The sequence below is a fragment of the Brachyhypopomus gauderio genome, chromosome 19 (genome assembly GCF_052324685.1).
Source record: "Brachyhypopomus gauderio isolate BG-103 chromosome 19, BGAUD_0.2, whole genome shotgun sequence".
NCBI lineage: Eukaryota > Metazoa > Chordata > Actinopteri > Gymnotiformes > Hypopomidae > Brachyhypopomus > Brachyhypopomus gauderio.
Window position 1 is genome coordinate 2,381,570 of NC_135229.1, and position 23,775 is coordinate 2,405,344.

The 23,775-nt window shown below is 45.0% G+C and overlaps 1 protein-coding gene across 2 annotated transcripts in view; it reads left to right on the top strand.

Annotated features, from left to right (window-relative positions):
• The first annotated feature begins 643 nt into the window (after positions 1 to 643).
• The window catches only part of ankrd12 (ankyrin repeat domain 12), a 32,142-nt gene continuing 9,010 nt past the window's right edge, over positions 644 to 23,775 (top strand). The window contains exons 1-8 of one of the 2 annotated variants that reach the window (XM_076981301.1): positions 644 to 804; positions 19,209 to 19,322; positions 19,777 to 19,927; positions 20,840 to 20,911; positions 21,607 to 21,753; positions 22,431 to 22,634; positions 22,898 to 23,040; positions 23,553 to 23,700. In XM_076981301.1, the coding sequence (XP_076837416.1) occupies positions 19,263 to 19,322; positions 19,777 to 19,927; positions 20,840 to 20,911; positions 21,607 to 21,753; positions 22,431 to 22,634; positions 22,898 to 23,040; positions 23,553 to 23,700 (925 nt within the window). In that variant the 5' untranslated portion in view covers positions 644 to 804; positions 19,209 to 19,262. The remainder of the gene's footprint in view (positions 805 to 19,208; positions 19,323 to 19,776; positions 19,928 to 20,839; positions 20,912 to 21,606; positions 21,754 to 22,430; positions 22,635 to 22,897; positions 23,041 to 23,552; positions 23,701 to 23,775) is intronic. The other variant, XM_076981302.1, reaches the window with a different exon arrangement.

Consider the following 23,775-nt stretch of genomic DNA (forward strand, 5'->3'; position numbering starts at 1 on the left):
GCAACATAATGGTGGCCACCGCGCACGCGCCGAGCGTCTCTACATAATGCAAAATACCACTGCGCCATAAACGAGCCGGAGCGCGACATTGAACTTCGAACTAAATACAACACACAAATCGACAGGCTGTGAATTTGCTAAAAATTGTTTTTTTTTGTTTTTTCTTTTAAAAAAATCCGAATTAAAAGAGAAAAAACGATATTTACTCGTCGATAAATCCCGCGTGCCGACCCTCGCGCGTTCGAGAACGTTCCCAGCAGCTGCAGCTTCGAACGGAAAAAAGATGACGTCAGGCGCTCGCGCGTCACCTCGCCCCTTTCTCGAGCGCGTTTTAGCTTTTGTGAGAACTTCGAGCCAACGTTGATAAACCGTCATGTAAAAAAAACAAAATACATATATATATATACAGCTATAACTCTTCAAAATATACACGGGCCACATTTATTAACTAGACACGGGCGAAATATGACTAAAAATAAATAAAAATGGGGGATAAAGATATCCTACCACCACAGGCAAAGCGGACGCGAGCCTTTTAAGCTCGGCGAGGCTGGGGCCGATCACGTGACCGAGTTCCCGCCAATGGGCGCGAGGCTCGCGTGCTCGGCGTCTCGAGCCACTGCGATGTTTTCGCACGAGCCCGGAGCTGCAACAGAGACCCCGACAACAGCCGTTAACGGCCGTTCAAAAAAAACGCGTCCGTGTGGAAAAATCACCTTTTATTTGTAGAAATTTTAGGATTTTTTTTTTCTTTTTTAAACTACGACGCGAATTGTTAAAGGGACATCGAAAAGCTTTCCTACGGTAAGCGGGGAAAAAAAACTATTCTTTTTTACTTACATTTTTTTAACCACAGCTAGCTAGTTAGCTTAGCAGGCTAACTTCAGCGCGAGCGGCCGCTCCGCGGACCTGCTTGTTGTTGTTTTTGTTTGTTGTTGTGGTCGTAAACAAAACAATCTTGTCATGTGTCGTGTTTGGTGCGCTGCTGGGCCGTCCGTACTCACCCGACACGTCCGTCCGAGCACACGGGACAACAGTTGGGTCTGTAATCCGGAGGAGCGGGGTGACGTTAGCTGACAGCCCAGCTCTGGGTGTCCGGGACCGGGGACGTGTGTGTGGTGCCGCCCGGGTTGGGTCGTCCGGGACCGGGGACGTGTGTGTGGTGCCGCTGCCCGGGTTGGGTCGTCCGGGACCGGGGGAGGGACCGTGTGTGTGGTGCTGCTCGGTTCGCTAGCCGAGGCAGGACGGCGCTGTGCGGCTTTTGTCTGCACGTCCAGGGTGGCGCAGTGTGCAGCGCTCATACCGACCTGGCTCGCCTCTTTATTTACATCATAATCATACAATAAAACGTTTTATATGTTCACGAAGTGCACCACGATATGATTTATTAGCAGTGCATGCGTTGTGGTTTTTTTCCTGCAATGTGGATGTGCAATTTTGCCATTTTCTGACCAAGTTGTCCATCTTTGACATTTGCACTTATTTTTAAAATCGATTTTTTAATTTGTTTTTGGAAATAATTCTCCTTCCAGAAAACTGCGATGGGTTTTCTGTTCTGGTTGCATCTGTGCCACGCGGGTGTATCTCGTGCAGAAGCAAAACAGAGTGTGTGTGTGTGTGTGTGTGTGTGTGTGTGTGTGTGTGTGTGTGTGTGTGTGTGCAGCGTTAGGGGGGTGTGTTAGCACAAAGCTGTGTTTGGTGACCGTCCTTTTGTTTAAAGGACGCATCAAGGCGTCTTCAGTTGGGCTAAAGCACCTTGTCCCATGGACGTGGTGCCAGGATGATTTTCTTAAGTGTTTAACATGCCACTACGTTGTTTACTAGTACCAGCTGAATTCACACGAATGGGGCCAGCACGCCTATACACACATTACACACAAGCTGTAATATTTGACACGGTATTTCCCGTTTTTCAGAACCGTTCATAACACTGCCAGTGTGTTTCAGATCAACCAAGGGACACGGGCGAAATGCCTCTTGTGTACTTATACAAATTTAACAGTGCAGCCAAATAATTTAATGGTTGGATTTCTTGCATTTTTCAAAAATGACAAGCAAGCCTTTTAAGTCGTATGTACTCTTACACACGTATATTTTCTGAATTCGTGTGTGTGCACACATACCTTTTGACTACGTTGTCGTTCCTCTTTAAGGGTTGAGCTGGTGCTCCTCCTGTCTTTTGAGGAAAGCATTTTTATAACGAAACATTAATCAGATTTCTACTCCCACTTTTAAGGATTATCCAAATATCCCATTTGTCCAGTGGGCTCCTGGCCAGTAACGGTTTGTGGTTACTGTTGTTTTTCCACTGACCTTTTTTTTTTTTTTTTTTTTTTAGACATTTGCCCCTGTGTTCAAGGCCTCATAAGAGAGTTTATTCCGATCTAGACTAAAACACAGGAGAAGCGTGATTTTTCTCCTCTTCTTGGATCTCAATAAAGGGGATTATCCTTCACACATTATTCGATGATATTAGATAAACATCTCAATAAACCTCATCGTTCAGGTTGGCAAGACAATACAGCTCTCAGCACCAGAAAAAAGCAGGAAAAAGAGACCAAGTGCATCTTAATGTTAAAAAATAAACTATGCTGATATGGATTATGGGATTATGCCCTAATGTGGCACACCCTAATGTGGGCAGTAAATCTTTTCTAGTGTGCTGGATTAGCTATTGTAAACTATATCTCGGGCTTTATATTGTGATTTTTCCCTGGGAATTCCAAATTAGGATGAAACCAGCCCCCCCCCCCCATTCACCTTTAAGTGCATCAGAAATGAAAACACAAAAAGCAGCCCTGAAAGGATTTTTAGTCCACCAGTCTCACCCCTCCCCACCACACATACAGACATCATGTCAACACTATCTTGGCAATTGATTGTGATTTATAGCAGCTCGGTCCATTCTTTTGTGTTTACACCAATTACAAAGATCAGTCCACCTCTGACCATCATGGACCATCATAGCGACCATCATGGGACACTTGCTACAGTGTATTGAACACACAATTGATTTGCTATAAAATAAATTTGAAATTGGCAGGAAATGCACGCGCACAAACAGATGTTGCTTGTGAGATCAAGTGAAAACAAAGACTCTAGTATGTATATTTATCCTAGTGCACATTCTGTAGTCGTTTGTATAGAACGCATCTCATTAAACTCCTAAACTCCTGCATTCTTGAACTATTAATCCTACATTATTTCAGGACAGGTGATTGAAAAGATAATTAATCATATTGAGAATACATGCAAGTACATTTTATACTGAATAAAGCAACAGACTCACTAATTGATGATTGTAAATCAGAGCAAGGTGGGTCTGATGTGTATTTCCGTGACACTTGCGATGCAGAGCAGTGTTGACGTTCATCATAACTAAAATGACGACATGACCAATACGTCTCTGTTTGAAGTGACCCGTGTGCCCCGCCAACACGTTCACATCATTCGGGAGGACAGACGGATCCCCACCACGTCCACCACGTCTGCAGCCCGTTACGTTTCCTGTGTCCACCGGCACACGTGCCCCCGCGCCTCACCCGCTACCCCCCCCACGACCCCCGAGGCAGGGCGGAGTGTTTCCATGGCGCGCATCACATGGGGGGGGGCGTGAGCGTGGTGAAGAGGGACACGGGCGAGCGTGCCTGACTCACCCTCCGAGCCGTTAGCCTTTGTGCTCGGAGCCGTTCCCCTCAGAGACCTCTGGCTCTGAACCGTCCCCCCCCCCCCCCCCCCCCCCCCCCCCCCCCACCTTTCTTCCACATCAGAAGGTTTTTCTTTTTATGTGTGACAACTTGGATGAAATTGTTAAGATGCATTTGGCATAATTTTTGGGGGGGGGGGGGGGGGGGGGATTCTCATTGTGAACTTCACAAATTCTGCAGCCCCCTCCCCTTAAAACTGCGCATGTCTGAGTCATTCGCGTAGAAATCTTTTCGTGTGTGTGTGCGTGCGTGTGCACTGGATCCTCTTGCATCATCAGTGATCACATTGTGTATGTGTAAGACTTGCATCCTATGAGCAAGCTTCCTCACCACTTGCGCTTATCTGTAGCCGTGTAACGTAAAATAACATGTGGCTTTTGATAGTTGACGTTATGAGGTCGTGTCAATTCGCAGTGTTCATAATGAGGTCATCGGTGGTTGGCCATATAATGACAGCAGAGATTACTGTGTGTGTAATCACTGCTCCAAAAATGAGAGCAAGGTTTACCAAAAAATGCGTATTTCTCTCTCTCTCTTTCTCTCTCTCTCTTATTTTTCTTTGTAAGACATTTGAATGTTCTCTTAGGGGAAAACCCCACAAGACACATTCAGCTCTCCTTCGTCATCCTTGAAAAGGTCAAACTCCTGGGCTGCGTGGAGGGTTTGACGGGTCACCCTAACGGGCCTGTACCCGCCCAGGTTCCCGCTGATGTGGTGGGCTGTGTGCCGTTTCGCTCTGGCACCACTGCTAAAAAAACCTGGAGGAGATCAGGACTGAGCAGCGGGGAGGAATATCTAACTAATAAAACGCGCTCCGACACAAAAGGCCAGTCGTCTTGTCACCGAGTTAAATGGCCTTTTATTCAGACTGCATCGTGGTCTCTCCTTTCACTTGTGTTGCACTGAGAGCACAGTCTTCATGCAGAACCCTTATGTAACAAGATAGAGATACCTGTGTTTTTACTAACACACTGGGCCTGCTTTATCTGTCATTTAAAAATGTATTTGTGTTTTTGCATTAAACGGCTAACTGCATGTGCAGTTGGTGTTGATTCTTTGATGCCTACAACACCATAGTTCCTTGTAATATTTAGCAAAACTATAATTATTATTTTAGGATCAATTATGAAGCCCTGTTTACTACTTTTGAATGTCTCTGTGTCCTATACTGCAGTTAACTGCAGTTACTCAGTTGTATATAAAACAAGATGCATCTTGCATGTTAATACCGATTCAATAATGGCAGCATTCATGTTTACAGAAATATGGCAACCTGCAAACTCGTCCCTCGTCTCGCTTGTGTGTGAACATCCCGCGCTTCATGTTACATGATGAAGTGCTTCTCCCTGCAAATGACTCCAACCAAAGGCAGTGCGTGTACAGACAGAGAGGGCTCTGTGGCCAAACGGGCCACACGCCGGGACTAGCCATTCCTCGTCCACTTTAACCTCCATTAGCCTCTCAACAAATTTTACACGCAACTAAAAATGGGCCGTCTGGTGTGTTTCTTGAGGCGGCCTTACGCCTTGTAATTGGAGGTGCTCTCATTTATCTGACTTGTCTGATTTTCCTGACTGAACGTTGCCATGGATTCGTTGTTTGGCATCAGCTCATAATACAGGATTATCTCCCTTCCCTTTCAGTTAATTTACCAAAACGAGTGTCTAGCCCCGCTCCTAACCAGTAGCAAAATGACATGTTCCAAACCGTGAATCATTGTTATTCAGTGTTGCAACGACTTGGGACGCTTCGTCGCTTGTGGTCAGCACTGGCCATGAAGAGAGTTAATAAAGCAGGCCGTCTCCGAGCCAGATATCTTCACCGTCCAATAGGAGAGGAGCTAAGACAGGGCCACTCTGCACTCCTTGAGGATTTAAACGTTCACCTTTCTGAGAAGTCCTCCTTCATGTCGGAGGTACCCGGCGTTGTGTGGCCCTGAGGTCCAGCTCGCTCTCTCCTGCTCTGTGCCAGTGTTCAGAACACGGGGCTCTGCTCGACCGTTTAGCCTTAAACGTTTTCAGCATCCCTGCCGTCACCTAACCGCGCGGTTCGGTCTTGACTGGCGCGCAGTCGTCTGTCCGCGCTTCGTTTTCCTGGCAGCGTTTGCCAGCTTCTAGGAAATGGAGGTTTGTTGTGATTTAATACTTTATTTGAACTGCATCAAACAGCAACCGTTGCAGCGTGATGTACAGTGCCAGGATTTGGGGAGGAGGTAATAATAAAAATTATAAAGTGAGACAATAGGGAATACAACATTTCTGTGAGTGTGTGTGTGTGTGTGTGTGTGTGTGTGTGGAGGATTTCCACAGCTACCTGACTTCCACTTGTTCATTTCTTACGTTGTCGCAAATGAGTGCCACTTTGGGAACCTTAGCAAGGTTCAGGTCTGGAGCTAAAGTATCTGGAATAGCCAGAATTGAGATGTTTTGGTGTGAATGCACGTTTGACCCTTGCAGGATTTAAAAGTCTGTGGTTTATCAAATGAATCCCCTCTTGTTTATCAGTAGCATCTCACATTAGATACGAGTCTGAGTGGTGATTATTGGAAGGTTTACCTCTGCTGTGCTGAGACTGGAGTGACTGGTTTTTCTGCTAAATGGCTTTAATTCAGCGCAGCGTTGACTGTAGTAACAGTTCAGTGTGTGACTGTCGAGCCTCACTGTAGTAGTACACACACTAGAGCTGTACGAGGGCCGGCCTACTGGCAAACTGGTTTCAAAGAGGATGTGAAAACAAAACTCTTCAATGTGGCTTTAAGAGAGTGTGTGTGTGTGTGTGTGTGTGTGTGTGTGTGTGTGTGTGTGTGTACATGTGCAGAGGGTGGGGCTTGCTGATTGCACAACATACATGGCTGCTTGTTGTCTCCAGATCTCAGCGTGGCTCTCGGACTGTAACGAGGGCCTGCGTGCTGCTGTCTCTCTCACCAGGCCCCTCTCCCTGTGAGGCCGCGCTACTGTGACCTCTTGTGACCTCTGCCTGGTTTGTTTGTGTCTTCACTAACTTTCGCGAGTGAGTGTGTGCAGAACACGGCAGAACGGGACATTCGTAACCTCTGTGTGTGTGTGCACACACACACACACACACACACACACACACACACACACACACACACACACTATATAGATAGATAGATAGTGTGTGTATGATATCTAAATCCATATTTTTTGTGTTGTAAAAGAATTTGTATGCATTTTAAATAATAAAAAATAAACTGAAATGTTCTAAATTGAAATATCCAATATGCTGTGATATTTCTGTATTTCTTTTTGTAGAAAATTAATCATATACATTTTTATATTTAATATCGTACATATTGGACAAATTATCCATTCTTTTCTGAATTGTTTATAATTTTGGTTTAAAGGTAAGAGTATCAGAACTTCTAGCCTAAATGTATGTATGTATGTATGTATGTAGGCCTATGTATGTATGTATTTTGTATCCTGGGTGAATTTACTGTGGTCCTGTGTTCTTGGTTGTCACCACTATATTGCTCTCAGTAACGTGATCACAGAAAATGGAGAGAATCTTGGGGGGGGGTAGAATATTGTAGATCTGATCACAGTCGGTGATGATAAATAGTGATAGTGTGATACAGCTGTTGAATGGTGCTGTTGAGAGTAAATGACCTTTAAAGCTTTTAAATATCTAGATTAAATATGCTGTTAAATCTGTTAAATATACTGACATTGAAATATGAAAATATATCCATGTATCTCTGTGCCTATTATTAACATGGATTATTATTATTATTATTATTATTATTATGTAATTTAATGTTTCATCTGATATATTAAATGAAGATTTTGTCTGTAGTTATGGTGTTTTGGGGGCTGACCGTGGTCAGTTTTGCACTCTGAAGGGTCGTGCTGTCGGTGCAGTCCAACACGCCACTGCCTTCTGCATTCACACAGGGCAGGACAGGAAATGGTTTTGCCATGAACTGCATCCTTCAAATATCCCCATCTTAATGCTTTTAATATTTACGCTTATGCCTTTCACGAGTCTACTAGTCTAGGCGAGTCGGCGAGTGTACTCTTCCCACACTAGGGGACAGACAGCACTTTTGTTTTAGCTCTTATTTATTTATCTATTGGGGAGGTTGTGTGTGTGTGTATCTGTCTCGTCTATCCCTCCCTTCTGTCTATCGTGATCGGGACGTTTTTCTATAAGCAGGTCAGTTGGAGTATCGCTTCCCCTAGCCTGAGTACTCACTGCTAAAACGTGTCCTGCGTGTTTTCCTTCTGTTAGCGTCTTCGAAGTCTGTTCTTGTGTAGCCGTGCTGCTGCTGTAGTCACTAAGAGGTCGTGAGCTCTCCTTCCCCTCACACATCACGCCTGTCCGCAGGCCCATCAGGATTCATTCAGGAGTCGGGAGTGGAAATATTCAGGCAAAGTCATCAGTCTGTTGCAGGTTAGAGGCAGAGAGCCGTAAACAGCTTAACTTTGGTCTAGAGCTGGGCGATTAATCGATATTATCTATTAATTCGAATTTACAGTTAAGGACGATGTGTTTTTAAGAAAATCGATTTTCTGAGATTTAATTTTCACCACCGACGCTGCACTGTGGGCTCCCGTAGTTCAGTGAGTTTAGCACCTCCCACCCATCCACCCTCAAAACACACACACACAAACATGACGGCGGAACTTGTGTCCAAGAAAAGAGCAACTAGCTCCGTGATCTGGAGTTGGTTCGGTTTTGCGGCGTCAGATGTAGACCAAACAAGTCCTCGCTGTAAGGTGTTTGAAACCGATAGAGGGAGAGAGCGAAGAGTGCTATTCAGTTGCGCTGTCAATAAAGTTTCCCTCCGCGGGATATTTTGGATTAAGCAGTTTCTGCCTCGGTCACCGAACCCGCTTCAATGGATTATACTTTCGCGAGTGACCGTAGCGCGCGGCTCCGGGCACCTCGCGAGTGTGTAAAATGGAGACAAATTAAGTATTATATCGCGATCCATTATTAGTGTTGACTTGTAACTCCTGCGGTAGCCCAACTCAAAAGTAGACCAAAAAACCGCACCCCGCGACCCCATAATTTTTACCCGCGGCTGGATTTTCCAAACAAGCCCAATTTGGCGTGAAAAAGCGAACCTGGCAACTATTGTAGTATAAAGTATAAACTGTGGTAGTATAAAGAAACAGTGGAAGGAACATTTACCTGACGAATTTTAATGTTACATTGTGTTTCAGGTTTGAAAAGTGCTGGAATTTAGGCTAAAGTGAGGGGAGCCCTGTTCTTAATCAGAATGTAGACAGCGTGACTGTCAGTACAACATGCAAGAATTGTTCAATTGTATTTGTTTTCCATTTTATTAAAGGGCACCAAATTATTTATATCTATTTATTTTTTGAGGGTGTGTTTTATTTATTTATTTTAAGTTTGAGGTTGCATTGTGTCAATGCTTAAAGTATGTTGGAGAAAACCTTCTAAAAGTTACTGAATGTTCTCACTTGTTTACAATTTGTTTCTGCTTGCACTTTAACCTCAAAGGGGAAATTTAAGTGAAAAATAAATTAAAACTTTTTTTTACCATTCCTTTATCATCTGTAGTTTTTTAGTAGAGGAAAATAAATCTATTAAAATCGAAAATCGGATTTAAAAAAAATTAATCGAAGATTTTTTTGGAGGGCCATATCGCCCAGCTCTACTTTGGTCTACACAGCTCGATTCACAACCAGTCTGACGAAGACTAGCGTGAGACTGATGGTGGCCAAGTTCGTACAGCAAGGCCCATGCATGTCTCTCGGCCTCTGCACTAATCTCCTTTTCATCTCGCTCTCTTTCTCTCACACACACACACTCACACACTCTCTTTGTTCATGACTTCAAACCCCACCTCCTGTAAGCTGCAGTGATTGGCTCTGTCCTAGCTAGGGTGTTTTCAGTATCATTAAAGGGGACCTATTGGAGTTAATTTCAGTGTTTTGTTTTTTTTTTTTTTTGTAATTTACTGGAATAGATTTAGGCCTACATGTTTCTGTGTACCAAAACACGTGTTTTTTCTCGTAATCTCTATTCACCGTCTCTGAAATTCAGATTTAAACTCCTGCGTCTTGCCCTCTTTCCAGTGAGCCCAATGTGCTCTTTTCTGATTGGACATGTAGTTTTCTGCAAGCAGGTGGATTGTTTGACATTTAGCTCTACTGACCATACACCCCCTCTATACTTGAACACTGTTTGACATCTAGTGCTAAACACTGCTGTAATTCCCCACTATTTCACCCTGTAGCTGATTAGCAAAACTATTATAACACAATAAGGTCGGTTGCCAAGTTACCCTAATTAGCTGAGAAGCCTACAGCTGAGCACTGGGGCTACCGCGTTTATACAGCCAACAACTCCACCTGGACACCGTTGCTTTTAAAAATTACAAATAATAATACACGGCTATTGGCGTGAACCTGAATCTCCCGTTGGGCCTGGAAAAAAAGTTGGAACTGCCTCTCGTGTCAAGACCACGAGCTACAAAAATCCAGCATTGAACTGGACTTTGATTCCGACGCAGTTCTCCGTGAAGTACGCAGTAAAATGCACAGAACGGCGGTGAAAATGAATTTCAACCACTGACGACTTTGTGGTTCTACCGTCGGCAGAGCGTGCACAAGGGGACTTCCCCTCATGAAGCACAAAACAGTTTCTTCTTGATACGTCTGCACTAGTGAACACACTCCTCCCAGCCTCCAGTTCTTACTATGTGCCGTGTGAGGGTGTGCCAAGCTTTTTGGTAGGCGGACGGTGTGGAAAGTGTCGCGATATTGCGCCATCTAGAAGCAAAAAAAAAAAGAAAATTACAACAAGCAGACAGCTGAGAAAAGAAGTTTCTTTGGGAAACTTGGGAGAGTTTCTCACTCTAACTTTGCAAGCCATTTACATGCCCTAAAACCTAATGGGTGCCTTTTAACCTACATGCTGAACTCAAGGCTCTTTATAGCACCCCAACATGCCCTCTGACCTGGAAGTGAACCGTGGTGTTAATCCATTAACCCTTACTGTGCTGGTTTTGGCCCTTGGTTTAAAGCAGATTTAATAGCACAAGCAGCAACTTAGTAGTTGTTAATATGGGATGAGTTTCTTGTGTACATTATTTGCTATGTAGACTGTTGGATTTTTATGATTTTAACTGGAAAGGCAGGATGGCTAGTGACAAATCTTGGCGTACATTAGCATTCTTTAATCAGATACTGGTCATCAGTGCGGTATTGAGAGAGCATGGTCATTAGATTCAGAACATTTAACTTCTGCAGCGTGATTTGCTACCAATTAAATTATTCAATTGCATTGTTCTAAATGGTAAGATGCTCCACTTTCTCTTGTCTAATGCAGTGCGTCAGTTTAAACTGTTTGCGGTGTATCTGTGGGTGTCCATGTCAAGTTACCAATGTAACCAGTGTCTCAATCAACTGGATGACACTTGGTCACCAGCAATGCTAATGAAACGTCATGGCAGCTCTATGAGGCTTGGTACCTAATGCTGGTTCCTAAAGCATCCTTCATCTTCCATAAAACAAATTGGGATTAAACTTTTTATTTATTTATTCATAGTTAATTAAGTCGATTTAGTTTAATTGCATTAAACAAATTTGAATCATATAACAAATTTGGTTCAAAACACATGAATCAAACTCTTGTGAAAAATTATCACAGTTCCCAGAGGGTCTCGTAAGACCTGGGCTCTTTTTGAAAAGTCCACGACGTGGACAAGGGTCAACAAGGTCACAAGGGCAAACCACCACAGACTCCTCTGACCTCGTCAAAACAGCCCTGTTGAGAACAGCTGGTTTTAGTGCCTGAACCTTTTAAACGATAATGAGCCACTGTTGCCATCATCTGGGTTGTGCTACTTCATGCTAGCACAGCATGCTAACATCGCTAACCCCTGATTAGCCAAGTGAAACGCTTAATTTTTACACTCGTTCACAGTTTAAGATATTCACAAAATTAACATTTCCTTTAGTGAGTATTGCCAATAACTTTGTATAAAATTACATTTGTTACCTCAGCTATTAGTGTTGGCTAGTACTGAAAGAAACACAAAAGAAACCAAAGAAACATCCTAGCATAATTATTTTTAAAAAATACTTACTGCAGTTTTCCAGGGACACTTGGTATTGATTCCTCTTTTAGTTTCACTGCCAATTCAACATTGTACTGACCAAAGTTGTAAAAGCTGTCAGAGAAAAAGTGGTTAGCACACGGGTTTTACCCGACTGTAGCTGGGAAGTTGCCATCAAAAATAAACTTTATCCACTCAGCTGTTCTGTCCTCCGAGGCCGTGGCTGCTACAGTGCTGTGTGCTGCTCTGTGTAGTCAACAGAGCAGTTCTCATGCTTCGCTCTTAGCTCGGAGACATGAAGATTGGACATGACTGAAGAATGAAGAAAAAAAAAAACCGTCCTCCTTCGCAAAGATCGTTGTCCAGCTCTGGGGGTGCGGGGGTCATTTTAATCAACCCTTAATGATTCCCTTGATGTGTATAAAGGGTTCAGATTTCATCGGGTTGTTGCTAACAAGCTCAAGAAACTTGACAGAGTCATCTTGTTTCAGTGTGTGGGTTGGTTGGCACTCCAGATACTCAAATGTGTCCAGTGCACAAGCACTGAATGCGTTTTCATGTGTCCCCTGTTCATACGTGATCTTGGCCTTTGCAGTACTGCACTAGTAGAAGTTTGCAAGTGAGCCTCTAAACTTTTATTATTATTTTTATATTCAGTGGCCTGCTGTCGGTATCCTGAGCAGTCTCTGTCCTGCCTTTGCAGGGTGCTGTAATGGCTCATAGCATCTACACAGTCCAGCAAACATAAATCAACAAACGTAGGGTCAAAATACCACAAACCTCATTACATCAAGGCTTCAGCAGTTTCTAAATATATTACACAGTACAATGCAGTCAGACTATGGTCCTGTAAAGGCTGCTGTTGTTGTCATCTTGCACATCGTGGTGTTTGTTGCTCCTGCGTTCATGATTTCACTCTAAATGGGTTTTCTTGAGTTTTGTTTGCTACATTTTCTAATTCGTTAATTTAGAATAGCTGTCATCAGATAATTCTGTGCAATGCGTGGAGACAGTCGTGTAGACACCTCCATTACCCAACACCCCCCCCTTTCCATCGGTTCATCACAAAAGGGCGTGTGCACGTGCAAGGTTGAGGAGGAGAGAGCTTTGCGTAGTCTCGGTGCTCGAGATGTAGCTTTGGAACCTTTTAGTCGTGTGGTAATCTGAGAAATGGTGGTAATCGGACAAACCGCGAAGTCTTGTTTCCGTGCTGTGCTGCGTTTGCGTAGCGGCCGTGCTACAGGCCGAGGTTTTGCGCGGTATATTGGCGTCTGCAACGTGCTGCACCTCTGAACTCACGGTGTTGAGTACGCGTGTCCTCCACCCATACGTGTGCAGAAGCCAACACCGCTCTTGGCTGCAATAGCACAGCTCTACAGCAACTGGATCAGGTTACCGTGTTCCATGTGGTTACCCGTGTGTGTGTGTGTGTGTGTGTGTGTGTGTGTGTGTGTGTGTGTGTGTGTGTGTGTGTTTTTGTGGAAACTATTATTTTGGTCATTCAATATATTACACAATATTCTGATAGTACGATTAATTAAATTAAATAATCTTTCATAAAAAATTTTTTTTGTATTTTTGTCAAGTATGTAAGACTTCGTTTCACTTAATCAAAACCATGTGTTTGTTTAATTGAAAAAGAAAACATTTTATATTGGGAACAAAAAAATGTGATCTGCTCTGCTACCTTCAAATGTTTTGCACAAATTAAACAAAAGAGTTTCCATGAAGAAAGGTAATATTGTCCTTCACCAGATGCATTTTTAAAATGAATAATGCTGAATAATCAGACTGAAAAAACAACCTTTCTTGCCTTTTACATAAATGAATGAATAAATAAATAAGAACCAAACTTTTGCGCTATTAGTAATGATAATTGGTCCCAAAGCTGGCAGGCAAAATCTGCAAATGACTTTCATATGTTGCTGCTTAACGTGTGTGTGTGTGTGAACACTTGGGCAACGTACTTCAGTGTCGAGTGCGCTGGACCAAACACACACAGAAGACAGCACTGTTATCCAAAAATTTTCTTCTCTAACATTTCTTGCTACAAACATATTTTCATCTACTGTGCATAGTAAAAAAAATGTGTGTGTGTGTGTGTGTGTTTGTATAAAAAATATAAAATGTATTTTATTTTTATCATTTATTTTATATATATATATATATATATATATATATATATATATATATATATATATATATACACACACATTTTTAAAAAATAAATATATAATATGAATGTGTGTGTGTGTGTGTGTGTGTGTGTGTGTGTGTGTGTGTGTGTGTGTGTCAGAATGAGCCCTGCTGTATGTTTACGTTCGGCTGCTTTATTGAGTCGGTTGGGGTGTTGCTGCCACGGTTGTGAATATGTGATCCTCTTCATGACTCACGCCGCCATGTAGCACGCTCCTTCATCACTCCTCATCCTCCCCCTGCACCACCCGTCACCTCTTCTGCTCTCTGTGGCCGGTCTGCGGACTCCCTCCATGGACGCTGGGAGCAGACGGCGCTCGCCCTGCACACTGCTCCCCGTCTCTCCCTCTCCACCGAGGGCCTGCGCTCCTTCTGGCTTCCCCCGCCCACTCCCCGGGTATTTACACACACACGCACGAGCGAATAAATACCCGGGGGGGGGGCACGGGCGCCCAGCGCTGCCTGATAACATCACCTGCTTCCCCTTCCGCTCTGCTCCCAGAGGTGGATATTCTGGAGCCGTGTGGAGCGCCCGGCGAGCCTGCAGACTCCAGGAGGAGAGAACAAACACCAGTCCTGCACTACCGTCAACACAACGGGCTTTTTGTACATCGCGTTTTAAAGCCTGCATTGCTTTGCTTTTAACACTAGACTTGTTAACCATGTTAATCAGGACCCGAGTTAAAGATCTACCTGCATAAGCGGTTTTTACATGACTGTGCTCAGCGTGGTATTGTAAGAAGCAGTGTTTGCACAACGATGACGCGTTGCCCTGCGCTTCGCAGTGTAAGGGCTGGCGAGCTGCTACGCTAGCACTTTTCAACTGTAGGTGCCCCGCTGTTGATCAGGTTGGTAAACTGGCAGTTACTGTTGTCTTGTCCTGAGGGACGGTGCTCGCTGCCCTGTCTCCCATTCCCTACAGGTCAAGGAGTCTTTGCTACGACCTTTGACCTGTGTAGTCGTATGGTTTACTCTGGTGCCCTTCAGAGAGGACGCTGCTGTAAATAATACAGCAGAGCAGTTCAACTACTGTAACCAGACATGCTACATAGTACCACATCTTCCTGTCATTGTCAAACCCTACATAGTAGTCAGTGAGAGCTAGAATATCTCTCTCTCTGTCTTTCTGTCTGTGTGTGTGTGTGTGTGTGTGTGTGTGTGTGTGTGTGTGTGTGTGTGTGTGTGTGTGTGTGTGTGTGTGTATATGTGTCTTGACCTGCTTGTAATTGAAGGCAGATTAGAGGTGGACCACCTCAGAAGCCATAGAAACACAAAGCCACATATTTCTTTGTTAGTAAACTATGTTGGAACAATTTATGGTGTCAGAAATTTACTCCAGGTGACTTCATATTTGAGCTGAAACAGTTACTCAGATAATCCTCGATTAGAAATTGCTTGCATAATGTTTTGACATGTTTTGAATGCTCTTAAATAAAGTAAGTGTTCCCAAGTGAAGTTTATATGTATAGAATTACTAAATTTCCCCCACACAGAATTAGCTGATTTACGTTGTTTTCGGGGTGACCCGTTTCTTGGTTCAGTTGGCCATCTTCATTCTGGTCCTGCTGGTCATCCAGTCCTGAACAAGCCCTGCGCTACTTCATCTGTTCTACAGACCTTCTCCTGGGCCCTATTCTCACAGCCCCGGTTCTGCTGATCACGTGGTTCCTCAACCCGTCCCTGAGCCGAGTCCATGGAAACCCAAAACTGCACCACCTGGTGGTACCGAGGCCAAGCAGCAGATCCACTGAGCTGAAGCCTTGAAACCCAACGCTACCAGTCTCACTTCCAGAGGAGATGTGAAGCCTGATGACTCTCAAATGTGTTACTGGCCAGTGAATTCTGAAACTGCCGTTGAGCAGGAATGAGTGATTTTAAGTGTGGGTGATATGGCTCAAATGTAATATCAAGAGTTATTTTATTATTATTATTATTTCACATTAATGAACAGTTTAAGAAAAGAGCAAATATAAGACTTTGAGAACTCAACAATAAATACCAAAACAAACTGTATAATCATATCAGTGAAATGTTTGAAGCATTTTATTTAGACTTGTTTACAGGTTCATTATAGTGGTTTTTGTGTTTTAGAACCATGCAGTATGTTATTTTTAGACATACTGCCCATACCCGTGGTATACTAAGAGAACTATACTGTTGACTCAGTTTGTGATAACTGTGGGGTTGTATGTTCATGCCTTCCGTTGGTTAATAAACCAGGTCGGCTTTATTACACATTTTCAAAACTGGCTTTGATGCTGACCCTCGTGTTTTAGTTACTTTGCTACTCTTGTGAACTGTAGCCACTGCTGCCGTTTTATAAGCTTGTGAGTCTCCACCACAGCACTGCCGTAAAAGGTGCTTCTCTCCAGAGCTCAAAACAGATGCAAACAGAAATAAATCGCTCATTTCTGAACAGGTCTGTGTACGTTGGGTAGTTTCTCCTGCGGGAGCAGCAGACGTGAGGTGTGGGTGCGTTACTGTTCGGACGTGGGCCCCAGTGCCACGACCTCAGTGTTGTCCTTTACCTTTCATGGGTGTCAGGGCTTGAACCGGTGCCCTAGAAGAGAGCCGGGCTCCAGACGGACGGGTGGGCGGTGACCGTGACGGGTGGGCGGGGCGCGGATGGTGAGGGAGTGGCTGTGGGCTTGGACCCTGTTGCTGTTGGCCGGGAGCCGTGGGGAAGGTGGGCGGAGCAACCAGTGGCGTCTCGGCCCAGACGGCCGTGTGTGTGTGTGTGTGTGTGTGTGTGTGAACTCAGTTTTCTTGAGTCTTAATCGTCTACCTCTGCCTCCCAGGATGTTGAAGTTACAGTGAGGCTTTGTGATGTTTATTAGAGTGTTTAGTTTTTACTTCCTGTGTCTTTCATGTAGCATTAAAGTAATTCTCAGCCTCGTCTGAAGTAGTGAAGGTTTTGATGTTGGCTTCAACTTATGGCTTGTTTATTTCAAACAATACCTGTCTGGGTGCATTATGTCTGGAGGTGGCACTAATGAAGGATCTAAACACTGAGGGGACGTTAGCTGCGTGAGCTGGAGAGGTCCGAGTGAGAGAGCGTGTTGGACCACACAGGAGAAAATCACTTCAGCATCAGAGCGTTTTTTAGCTCATAGTATCAAGGTGAACATTCAAAGGTGTGGTATGTTTTGTTGACTGAACATGTTTGTCCTGTATTTTGATGGAAGTCCTTGGGTAAAACTCCTTATGGTATATTCAGCTTCCCCCTGTAATGTTGTTGAGATCACATTGCTCTGGATCAGACTCTGCTAAACCCATAAACCGAAACACATTTTCATGATCCTTAGCGTCACTTATCATATTTGGACTGAATGTCGATCAGTCGGGTCCTTTTTTTTTGTTGTTGTTGTTTTTTTTTTTGTTTTTCCTTTCGAACTCTGACCTCCTGCGCTGTGCGTTTAAAGTAACCTCTTACCAGCACGGCCGAGGGGCCGATACTGTAACACGTTCCGTGACGACACCCGAGCGTGGGGTGTTGTGTTGTCTACAGCTGTGTGATGCACATGTGAAGGCTGCTTCTCTTTAAACAGGAAATCCGGCGAGCTGAGTTGTAACACTTCACCCCACGCTGAAGTATTGATCATCAAGAGTCAGAGTCACTTCTCGCCCATCACCCCCACCCTCTCTAGTTCCCACTGCTTCAATGACTCAGCACTTTCTGCAGTTCGTACAACTCACATCCCCACCCATTTCAGTGAGCCTTAGGGATCTCGGCAGCATCTCTGCAGGGATGGTGTCTGCTCAGGGGTGTGTGTGTGGCTGTGTGTGTGTGTGTGGCTATGTGTGTGTGTGTGTGTGTGTGCGCGCACGTGTGCGTGTGCCTGTGCCTGCTGTCTTCTGTCTTCCCAAACACGCTGACTGGCCTATCTGTGCCGTGTTTGATGCAGGTTTCTTGCTGATCTACAATGTTTCCAGCTTGGTCAAGGATGAACGGGAAACCAAATCTTTATTTGCCATTGTAACGATTTCTTACATAGTGTACTGTGCATGTATACAGGTTGCTCGTGTTGCTTATAGTTTGGTGTGTGTGGTAGTAGCTTACATACTGTTATAAGCTATTGCTGGTCTGTAATGTCATTTTACAACTCGGGAGAGATTGACGCACACGTTCACTAAACCGTGTGTTGTGCAATATGATTTTATTGCAGGCTTTGTTTTGTTTATGTTAGAGGCTTCTTTACTTTTCCCTCCATGGTTAGTCATGGCGAGGGGTTCCAGCTCCTTTGCCCTGAGAGAATCCCCTAATGGGCTGGTATTCCCCTGAGCTGTGTGGGCGGAGGACAAACCAGGCCCCTACCGCCCACCTCAAGCCCAGACGCTGGGCAGAGGGGTCGATGGGGTTCAGACTCGTGATTTGAAACGGTGCCCAGGACATTAGAGACTGTGTTGTGAACCAGAGGAATGTACACTTCTGGAAAATTTAGTTGTATTCACTTTCCCCAAAACGATTTTGGACATGGACCGTGAGACACGGTTTGGTCATGGGCTGAGAGACACGGCTTGGACCTGCAGTAGAAGGGAGCAATGTTGGGAATGTCTTTGAGGGGTGGTCCTGTGGTTGATCCAGCAGATGTGCTCTTTGAGAACTGGAGTCCTGAATCCAGACGTGTCTGAGCAGTCCTTCCTCTGGTAGTAGTGGTCCTCGTGGTGTTAAAAGCAGCCAGGGCTCTGTGGAGCACAAACTGCTGGCTTGACCCACACTCCAGTAACACTTACGAGTTTTTTTCTGTTAATATTTTGATCATGATCATTGATCATCACTTTAGAAATAATTGTTTTAGAATAATCCTTGAGTAAACAGTAGAATCAGTAATCAGGATCGTTCCATCTCAGTTTTCTTTTCAGATTATTTGCAGTTATGCTGAGGTGTTTAATAACTTTATTAACGTAAAGAACATAACTAAAGTTGAGATATTGTGAACGTTTCCCCGTATGGTCCAGCCGTAACCCTGGCTCAGCTTTTGAAGCGCAGGGTCTGACGTGGTCACATTTTGAGCGTTCCACAGCATTTGAACCAGCGTTATGAAACTCCCCATGCATAACCTAGCACAGTTCATTACGTGTGCAAAGAGCCGTGTCTGATCACAGTGGAGTCAGACGTGTGCCAGCTGCACTGTGCTGGATACGAGGGCTGCTGGTTCTGCCCAGTCTGATCCGTGGGCCGGTGGTTCTGCCCAGTCTGATGTGTGGACCGCTGGTTCTGCCCAGTCTGATCCGAGCCTTTGATCCTGCAGGCCCAGGATGAACCCCGTCAGCCGAGCCGGCCACAGCTAGGCAGACGCTGCACCATGGCCAAACCGGGGAGCGACCGAGATGGAACCATGGTGGAAAAGACGACTGGGCGGAAGGTGAGGATCTCACTGGTGCCCAATACTACCCAGTATCATCATCATCATCATCATCATCATCATAGCAGCTGTAGTAATAGGTGTTGGAGGTGGTGTGTGTGGTTACTGTATCATAGACATATTCATCAAATGTAATAGTTGTTTATATTCGTAGTTCATCAGTTAGTATTTCATGATTATATTCATTATTATTAACAACAGTAATCATCATTCATTTAATGTTTTAATGGCATATGAATTGTTTCCCGTCTTTTCAATGTCTTAGTCGTAGCGCATGTTGATTCCAGCTTAATTTGAGATCTTGTTTTAAATCATGTTTATGACTCTTGGTCTTGACATTTTTGTTTCAGTAATCCAGTATCGGTGAAATGCGCCACTGTGTTATTCAGTGGTTTTAAAATTAAATGGTTATCGAGATTTGTTTGCCAATTCCTTTCCCTCTTTCCGTCGGCAGAGCAAAGATAAAATCTCTCCGTTTGCCAAAACTCCGAAGCCGGATCGGAGCGAGATTGCAGCAAAGGAGGGGAATCCCAAGTCTTCCATGAAACGCAAGCTATCCTTCACCGTCAGCCCGCCCCGCAATGACGAACACGACTCCGACACAGGTCAGCCCCATACACCGACACAAAATACCATCAGCAATATCTGTCTCTGCGCTGCCCCGTGTGGTCAATTATGGTACTTTTTACACTCGATATGACTGTTATTTATTTAACACTCACCCCACACACACACACACACACACACACAAACACAAAAAGAGTTATATAACAGTTCTCTTCACGTCTTCAAATTCATGTGGAGGACAAAGAAATACGATTCAGATATTATAGGAGCAGAAGCAGAGTGAGCGTTTTGACCCTCCGTCGTGTTTAACAGCGGCGGAGGGGCGGTACTGTCTCTGCTCCTTGGGTTTCCGTGGAACTGTGAGCACAGAAAAAATGTGAGAACATTTTTGTGTTATTTTCCCTCTGTAGTGGAGAGCGTTTCTTCCTGAAGTAACTAGCACACTGGCTAGTGTGTGCAAGACGCCAGATGTGTCGTAGGGCGGCCGAAGAGTGTTTATTTCATTTCCCGTTGAAAAGAAAGTGTTGGTTTTGCATAAGCTTAATTTTCCTCATGCTTTTTCAAAGCTTCTTATTTGAACTGACTTCAGCTTATTCCGATGGTCTAAAAGTACCCTTATTATTATTGTAATAGTAACTGTCAGCACAGGTGTGCCGTTAGTCCCTATTGCTGTATGTAGGCAGAGGGAGCCGGGATGATCCTTGTGGACGTTGGGACAGGTCTATTCCACCTGGCCCAGGTGATCTCTTTCCCCCTAGTGCTGAAGCCCTCTGTGCCCGACATCATACCCAGTGTATTTTCTGCTGATTATCTGAGGAGAGAGGGAGAGCGAGTGAGTGTAACACAGTCCTCTCCTCTCCTGCCCCTCCACCCCCTCCAACCCTTTCCAACTCTCCCCCACCCCCCCCCTCTCTACCCCCCACCCTCGCCTCCCTGCTTCTGCACCATAGATGACTCAGACCCTGGCCAGTCGAGCGATATGTGGGGAGAGAGGTTACTTCCTCCCTGCAGGATATACGCAGGTAACTGCCTCCGCTCCACCCCGCTGCGCCCTCCGCCGCCCTGCGTCTGCATCCAGGCGGGGGGGCGTGGCCAGCGGGTCGGGGGAGGGGCAACTCCAGCCGTTCCGCAGTCTGCCAAGACACGCTTGCGTGTCCTCCTCTCTTTTATCTCGTGCATCCCGATCCTGGCCGGAAAAAAAAAAAAAAACGCTCGTTTCCTCCGAACGCACTAACTCCTCGCATGTCCTTTCTTTCCACTTGTTCTTCGCATCACCTAGTATAGATGCTACAATCGCGTAGCGTGGTCTTCTCCGCACCGAATGTGAAGAACCTTGCCCGGGATCTTTACTATCCTGCAGACAGAGCGAGAGAGGCCGCCATTTTTTCCGGACACACGCACGCGTGAAAGATGCCGCCTTTCGCCAGACACGCACATGCGTGCAGATTTTATCTGCAGCATCTCATTTTACACGCATGCCTGTTGGAACACACAAACCCGGGGGAATGGGAGTAGCTGGATAATGCATGTCTCATCAGGCTAACAGCAGTGTTCTCGTGTATGGTTTGGTTTGGTTTTTGGTGGGTAGTAAGTAGTGCCCTCTCCGAGAGAGGTAAACCATTCAGAACTGAAATGGATCTTCGGAGACGGGACCTCTAAGCAGCGCTTATGACCGAGCGGTGTTTGGTGTCTCTCTGACTGTCTTCTCTTCACGCAGATAAAGATGGCCCGGACAAAAAGAAGGTAAAGAAGGAGTCTGGGGGTAAGAAATCCACCCCCGTCAACATCTTGTTCGGCTACCCGCTGTCTGAACGCAAGCAGATGGCCCTGTTGATGCAGATGACCGCTAGAGACAACAGTCCAGGTGAGGGCGCTACTGAGCAGGCAGGTGTTAAAAGGATCTGCACACGCTTGGCTGACATCTCTTCCACCTTCATGGGCCTGTTAAGCTGTTGTCTCGTGGGTGGGCGTCATTCTTTGCTGGGATTTTATTTTATTTTTTTTGCAACTAGGGATTTTCTTGTCATATCTGCTTACGCACTGAAGTTCCTTCCCTCCTCCCCCTCTCAGATGGTAAAAAATTCTTGAGATGCTGTATTACCACCCATACTTCCTTATTGTATTTTACTCCTTAACTGACTCGGAGAGAGTCCTGCCTTCCAGGTAGCATATCTCAGCATGTACCTTATTTTTCCGATTCCGTTTGCGCAAACGTAGACACCACAACACGTACATTTTTAAAACGAATAAAGTAAATCTCTTCACCATGACTTGAGAAGGCTCGATACTGTGATGTCTAGCGCTGCTGCCGGTCCAGTTTATGATTCTGCATTTCAGGAGCTCTTGTCCGCCTACTCTCTGCTAAATTCCACCAGATAAATTTACTGTATTAGCAGTTTTTCCAGGCGTTGGCGCGGGACTGCAGCAGAACTTTAAAATGCCAGAAATCTTTAACGCTTGTGCATGCCTGTCGAGGCTGAGGGTGACCGCACGCGATGCTGTTCGGCCGCTCACCGCAGACGCGTTTCGGCCCCCCCCCAGACTCCACGCCGAGTCACCCCTCGCAGGCTCAGGTGGTGCAGAAGAAGGTGCCCAGCAGCTCGACGTCACGACAGAAGGACAAGGTGAATAAACGCAATGAGCGTGGAGAGACCCCTCTGCACATGGCGGCCATCAGAGGGGACGTCCAGCAGGTGAAGGAACTGATCGGGCTGGGGGCGGATGTGAACGTGAAAGATTTCGCAGGTACGGACAAAGATGATGATGGCGCAGAAATGTAGATGTTTCTGTGTGTGTGTGTGTGTGTGTGTGTGTGTGTGTGTGTGTTTGGATCACACAAAGAACGAAGAGAAAAGATGATGATGGCGCAGAAATGTAGGAGTTGCTGTGATTTGTGTTTGTATGTGTGTGTTGTTTTTGGATCACAAAGAGAACAGAGTCAGAATTACACACTTCACAAGCAAATTGGACCGATTGGTTCTTCTCAATGACCGACTTTGTTGTTGTAGGTTGGACGCCTCTGCATGAAGCCTGCAACCTTGGTTACTACGATGTAGCCAAGGTTCTGATTGGTGCAGGAGCCGAGGTAAACACCCAGGGATTGGATGACGACACGCCTCTTCACGATGCCTCCAGCAGTGGACACAAAGATGTAAGTATGTTTGCAGAATCAGTCCCTGGAGGACTGAAATGTGCAGGCTCCCATAAGGGACTGTTCAATAATTTGTGAAATAAAACATAATGATGCTAAATCTGCTCTAATTGCCTTTGCATTTTTTTAAACACTTTGTAAACCATATGGATTTTCATAATCTTTGCATAATATTTAACTTCCTACCCTGTCTCCTGTCTGTTAGCGCTGGCTGCTGTTGTTGCTCTCTAACTCTATACCTTTGATATTAGTTTCAGTGGAATTCATGAATAATTTATAATGGTTAATATGAATAATTATCATTTTGAATTATTCATAATAGTTACTGAATTATATGCTTAAGATTATGATGAACCCAATAATATAAGAACAATCTACATCTGGAGTTAGAGGTTACTACAAATACAACATCATAACACAGAACTGCTGTAGTGCTTTGTTCCAATCAGATTACTCAGATCTCCAGATCTTCTTTCCAGCTGACTTGTTCACCCGTTTCCACACTTTCACAGATTGTGAAGCTTTTGTTGCGGCACGGAGGAAACGCCTTCCAGGCAAACAAGCGCGGTGAGCGCCCAGTAGATGTCGCAGATTCCCAGGAGGTGGAGCAGCTCCTGAAGGGGGAGATCCCGTTATCCGACCAGGAGGAGAGCTCTTCAGGTACACGATCCTCCGTTGTCTGCTTAGTGTATACCTGGCTGAGATACATGAACGATCTGTGGATTATAAAGCCAT